This window comes from Chiloscyllium plagiosum, chromosome 3, assembly GCF_004010195.1.
Source record: "Chiloscyllium plagiosum isolate BGI_BamShark_2017 chromosome 3, ASM401019v2, whole genome shotgun sequence".
Classification (NCBI taxonomy): Eukaryota; Metazoa; Chordata; class Chondrichthyes; order Orectolobiformes; family Hemiscylliidae; genus Chiloscyllium; species Chiloscyllium plagiosum.
The window spans coordinates 50,964,958-50,970,308 of NC_057712.1; the positions used below are offsets into that span (position 1 = coordinate 50,964,958).

The 5,351-nt window shown below is 41.9% G+C and overlaps 1 protein-coding gene across 6 annotated transcripts in view; it reads left to right on the forward strand.

The window, feature by feature from the left end:
- The window catches only part of fam135a (family with sequence similarity 135 member A), a 310,864-nt gene that overhangs the window by 139,276 nt on the left and 166,237 nt on the right, over window positions 1-5,351 (forward strand). For all 6 annotated transcript variants that reach the window (XM_043681729.1, XM_043681723.1, XM_043681738.1 and 3 more), the window contains one exon: window positions 1,258-1,431. In XM_043681729.1, the coding sequence (XP_043537664.1) occupies window positions 1,258-1,431 (174 nt within the window). The remainder of the gene's footprint in view (window positions 1-1,257; window positions 1,432-5,351) is intronic.

The window sequence follows — 5,351 nt, forward strand, 5'->3', positions numbered from 1 at the left end:
CTGCATATCCTTGGTGGAGTGGGGGGGGGAGTTGAAGTGTTGAGCCACAGGGTGGTTGGGTTGTTTGGTCCGGGTGTCCCAGAGGTGTTCTCTGAAACGCTCCGCAAGTAGCCGGCCTGTCTCCCCAATATAGAGGAGGCCACATCGGGTGCAGAGGATGCAATAGATGATGTGTGTGGAGGTGCAGGGGAATCTGTGGCGGATATGGAAGTTTCCTTTGGGGCCTTGGAGGGAGGTGAGGGGGGAGGTGTGGGCACAAGTCTTGCACCAAAAACGTACAACCCAGAAGGCTTCCTTCTTCAAGGACCGCAATTTCCCTCCCGACGTGGTCGACGATGCCCTCCACCGCATCTCTTCCACTTCCCGCTCCTCCGCCCTTGAGCCCCGCCCCTCCAACCACCACCAGGACAGAACCCCACTGGTCCTCACCTACCACCCCACCAATCTCCATGTACAGCGCATCATCCGCCGTCATTTCCGCCACCTCCAAACGGACCCCACCACCAAGGATGTCAAACAAATATGTCAAGGGCAAAGTGAATGGAGAATTATCAGCTGCTGGAGGGATGCATGGAAAACTAAGAAGAATCTCTGGAACATTTTAAAAGGAAAAAACATACTTCCAATACCTCTTGCCAGAAATAAAATATAAAATACAAATAAGATGAAAGTGGTCAAAGTTGATCAGAGGACTCCATAGAAACATTTGGTGCTGTCCCTTGAGCTTCATTGGAATGCTGGAGGAGGCCAAAAGCAAGAGGTTGAAGTAGGAGGGAAGATTGAACCAGTAAGCAGTGGAAGGTTTAAGATGACACTTTTTAATAAGGAAAATTTTTTTGGGAAGGTGTCACCTAATCTCTTCTCTCATGTGGAGGATAGGATGCTGTGAGCAGTGAAAAGAACATGAAAAGCTCAAAGGCTGTGTTGCTGTCACTCCACAAGGAGTGTTTAGATGAATGGCATGCGAGCATAGAAAGAACGAACTCACCTGACCTCTTCCGAAGCAATGAAGAGTCAATTAAATATGATGTAAGGTATTCATTTTAATGAAAATGAAAACTCGAAATGCTGCCTCCCCATTTAAGGTTATCAATTTTAAAGTAGCAATTCTATGTTTACACATGGCAGATGGATACTTTTTATATAAATGTTGCCTCTTTGCCAGGCCACAAAAAGGACAGGTTTCTTTCATTTCATTTGTCTGTAAATTAATACCCAGCCTTTAATTTATAGTTGATTTTAAAAACTTTCTTTCAGATCTGATGACCCAAATTCTCTACAACTGATTAGTAGTCGGACATTGAAGCTGCACTTCAGTTTACATCAAGGACTTCATCATCATGTCAATGTTATGTTTGATTACTTCCACCTCTCTGTTGTATCAATCACTATTCATGCTTCCTTGGTTGCTCTTCACCAGCCTCTGATAAGGTGGGTCTTTATACCCTTAATTGACGTGCTTTAAATTATATTGCTGTTACTGCTAAATAGCCAAATATAAGCTTTCATTTATTGGTATCTGTTTCTAAATAATGTCTCATAAAGCAAGTAACATTATTATTCATCAAAAAGTTAGCATCTACCAAGATAGTGTTCTACTGGGGTCTGATCATGTATTTGGAACTTCGTAATCAAATGGGGTGGAATCCATGGAAACCTAAAAATATCCAATGTGAAGTCATTGCTTGTAAAATCCAAATCTGGATCTATAATTGTTGAAACTATTTCTAGCTGTGTAACACTAGGGAGCAATGCTAGTGGAAATCTTAGAGTCTCACCCTCACATCCATTCACTTCTTCTCTCATTCATCAATAACTATCCAGGTTTCAGAGGTGGTAAGCAGTGTACTGTTTTGTGGAAGACAAAAATCATAATTAGCCCAGTTGAATATTTAGCTTTAAAGTTAACCGTATTGATTAGTTCATATATTCTATTGACTAAACCTGAATGTCAAAAATCAGTTTTGATTCATTGTCTAGCTCTGAATGTTTAGTTTTAATTGTAGCACTGACTTTAATGGAAAGACAAGTGCTAGCTGAGAAAATGAATGAATAGAATTATTTCTGTAATTTAATCCATTTGAGCAACATTTTGGTTCCAGATTGCAAGGTTTCAATAATAAGGTGTTATAGTTGGGCTTAGACCATCCACTAATAAGAACTCTAGATACGACTGGAGTTTGTTAAGGGCACTGAAAGACAAAATCTTACAAATTTGGATCTCAACAAAGTGTCCCAGGTCGTTATCACAAGTGGTCCACTCATAATGAACACTTAAAATGCTTCATATTGAAGTGCAGCAGAAAGGTGCAGAATTACAAAAGACCTTGTAAAAGATCTTTGTGTTGAGCAATTTAGTCTCTGAGTGACATTTTGTTTGATTGCAATAATTTTCTCATTCTCTCTCTACCCACTCACTGCCCAGCCTAACCACTTCCTCTACTGTCCAAGATAATTAACTGCGAGATCCAGAAAGTTATTGACAGTGCAGATGGGAACCTGGAATTCCATTGAGACAGCACAGGCTGTTTTCCAAGGTTTCCTTAAATTTGGTATGTGACTGAACAATCCCAAAGGGAATCTGACCACTTGCAAATGATGGGCTGAAAATGTATTGCTGGAAAAGTGCAGCAGGTCAGGCAGCATCCAAGGAACAGGAGAATCGACGTTTCGGGTATAAGCCCTTCTTCAGGAATTATTTCAGGCTTATGCCCAAAACGTCGATTCTCCTGTTCCTTGGATGCTGCCTGACCTGCTGCGCTTTTCCAGCAACACATTTTCAGCTCTGACCTCCAGCATCTGCAGTCCTCACTTTCTCCTACTTGGAAATGATGCCTAATATCTTCCAAAGGTGTCTCAGGACCACATTCAAAGGGATACCTTACCCCTCCCAAAGGATATCCTGCCTGTCCAAATGTATCCACAGAGTTAGACCTGTTCCTATCAAGTGAAATCTGCAATCTTTGGGCTTCTGCCATCATCCTCATCAAAATAATGAGTGGAAGCAGCTGCTGGTATACACGAGCAGTTGCCTCTGACAACCAAAGATGTGCAATTTAGAACCTGCTTGCCCCTTGTCTCCCTTGCAAGAATACCAGCTGAGTTTGGGGCCTTCTGCTAGATTCAGGTTGTGATGTTCACAAAATTTCAGAATTGATACAGAATACAAAGGAGGCTGTTTGGCTCATCGTGCACGAACAAGCTCTTCAAACGAGTATCATTACCAAGTGCCAATCTCCTGCACATTGTTTCTATCCAAATAATCATCCAATGCCCTCTTGAATGTCTCAACTGAAACTGCCTCCCACTTTTCCCAACTGTGCATTTCAGACCCTAACTAGTCGCTGTGTGAAAAAGGTTTTCCTCACATCATACTTGCTTCGTTGGCATATCACTTTACATGTGCGCACCTACATCTTTCTCCTTTTACAAGTAGAAACAGCTTCTCCCTATCTACTCCATCGAGCCCGCTCATGATTTAGAAAACCTCTATCAAATCTCCTCTCACCTTTCTTCCCACCTAGGAGAACTGTACCCCTTATTTTATATTGTCTTTCAGTGTTCTTCCTGTCAAAGTACATCACCTCACACTTCTCTGCATTGAAACTTATCTGCCTCCCAACCACCACTCCATCACTTGTCTTTTGGAGCTCCATCTTGCCTTCCTCACAATTTACAATTCTCCCAAGTTTCATGTCAAACTTTGAAATTGTCATCTAAGATCCAAGATCCAGATCATTAGTATAGATCAGGAAAAGAAATGGTCCTAATTCCAGTCCCACGAGCTCCACTACACACCTTTTCACCAGCCCAAAAAATATCCGTTGACCATTACTCATCCAGTTTCTTTTGTATCCATTTGCTACTTTTTTTTAATATACTATGATCTATAACTTTCCTCAAGTCTGTTGTGTGACACAATATCAAATACCCTCTGAAAAATCATGTAGACTTCATCTGAGGAAAGAGATCAATCTGAGACTGGTACAGTTGAGAACAGAAATGAGTCAAACAGTCAGGGCAGGCAGGGTCAAGGTAGGACGAATAAATTAAACTGCATTTATTTCAATGCAAGGGGCCTAACAGAGAAGGCAGATGAACTCAGGGCATGGTTAGGAACATGGGACTGGGATATCATACCAATTACAGAAACATGGCTCAGGGATGGGCAGGACTGGCAGCTTAATGTTCCAGGATACAAATGATAGGAAGGGAGGCAAGAGAGGAGGGGGAGTGGCATTTTTGATAAGGAATAGCATTACAGCTGTGCTGAGGGAGGATATTTCCAGAAATACATCCAGGGAAACAGATAAATAAGAAAGGGATGATAACCTTACTGGGATTGTATTATAGACCCCCTAATAGTCAGAGGGAAATTGAGAAACAAACTTGTAAGGAGATCTCAGGTACCTGTAAGAATAATCGGGTAGTTATGGTAGAGGATTTTAACTTTCCAAACATAGACTGGGACTGCCATAGTGTTAAAGGTTTAGATGGAGAGGAATTTGTTAAGTGTGTACAAGACAATTTTCTGATTCAGTATGTGGATGTACCTATTAGAGAAGGTGCAAAACTTGACCTACTCTTGGGAAATAAGGCAGGGCAGGTGACTGAGGTGTCAGTGGGGGAGCACTTTGTGACCAGCGACCATAATTCTATTCGTTTTAAAATCGTGATGGAAAAGGATAGACCAGATCTAAAAGTTGAAGTTCTAAATTGGAGAAAGGCCAATTTTGATGATATTAGGCAAGAACTTTCGAAAGCTGATTGGAGACAAATGTTCGGAGGTAAAGGGACGGCTGGAAAATGGGAGGCCTTCAGAAATGAGATATTAAGAATCCAGAGAAAGTATATTCCTGTCAGGGCAAAAGGAAAGGCTGGTAGGTATAGGGAATGCTGGAGGACTAAAGACATTGAGGGTTTGGTTAAGAAAAAGAAGGAAGCATATGTCAGGTATAGACAGGATAGATTGAGTGAATCCTTAAGGAGAAAGTGAGGTCTGCAGATGCTGGAGATCAGAGCTGAAAATGTGTTGCTGGAAAAGCGCAGCAGGTCAGGCAGCATCCAGGGAACAGAAGAAGGGCTTATGCCTGAAACGTCGATTCTCCTGTTCCCTGGATGCTGCCTGACCTGCTGCGCTTTTCCAGCAACACATTTTCAGCTCGTGAGTGAATCCTTAGAAGAGTATAAAGGAAGTAGGAGTATATTTAAGAGGGAAATCAGGAGAGCAAAAAGGAGACATGAGATAGCTTTGGCAAATAGAATTAAGGAGAATCCAAAGGTTTTTACAAATACATTAAGGACAAAATGGTAACGAGGGAGAGAATAGGGCCCCTCAAAGATCAGCAAGG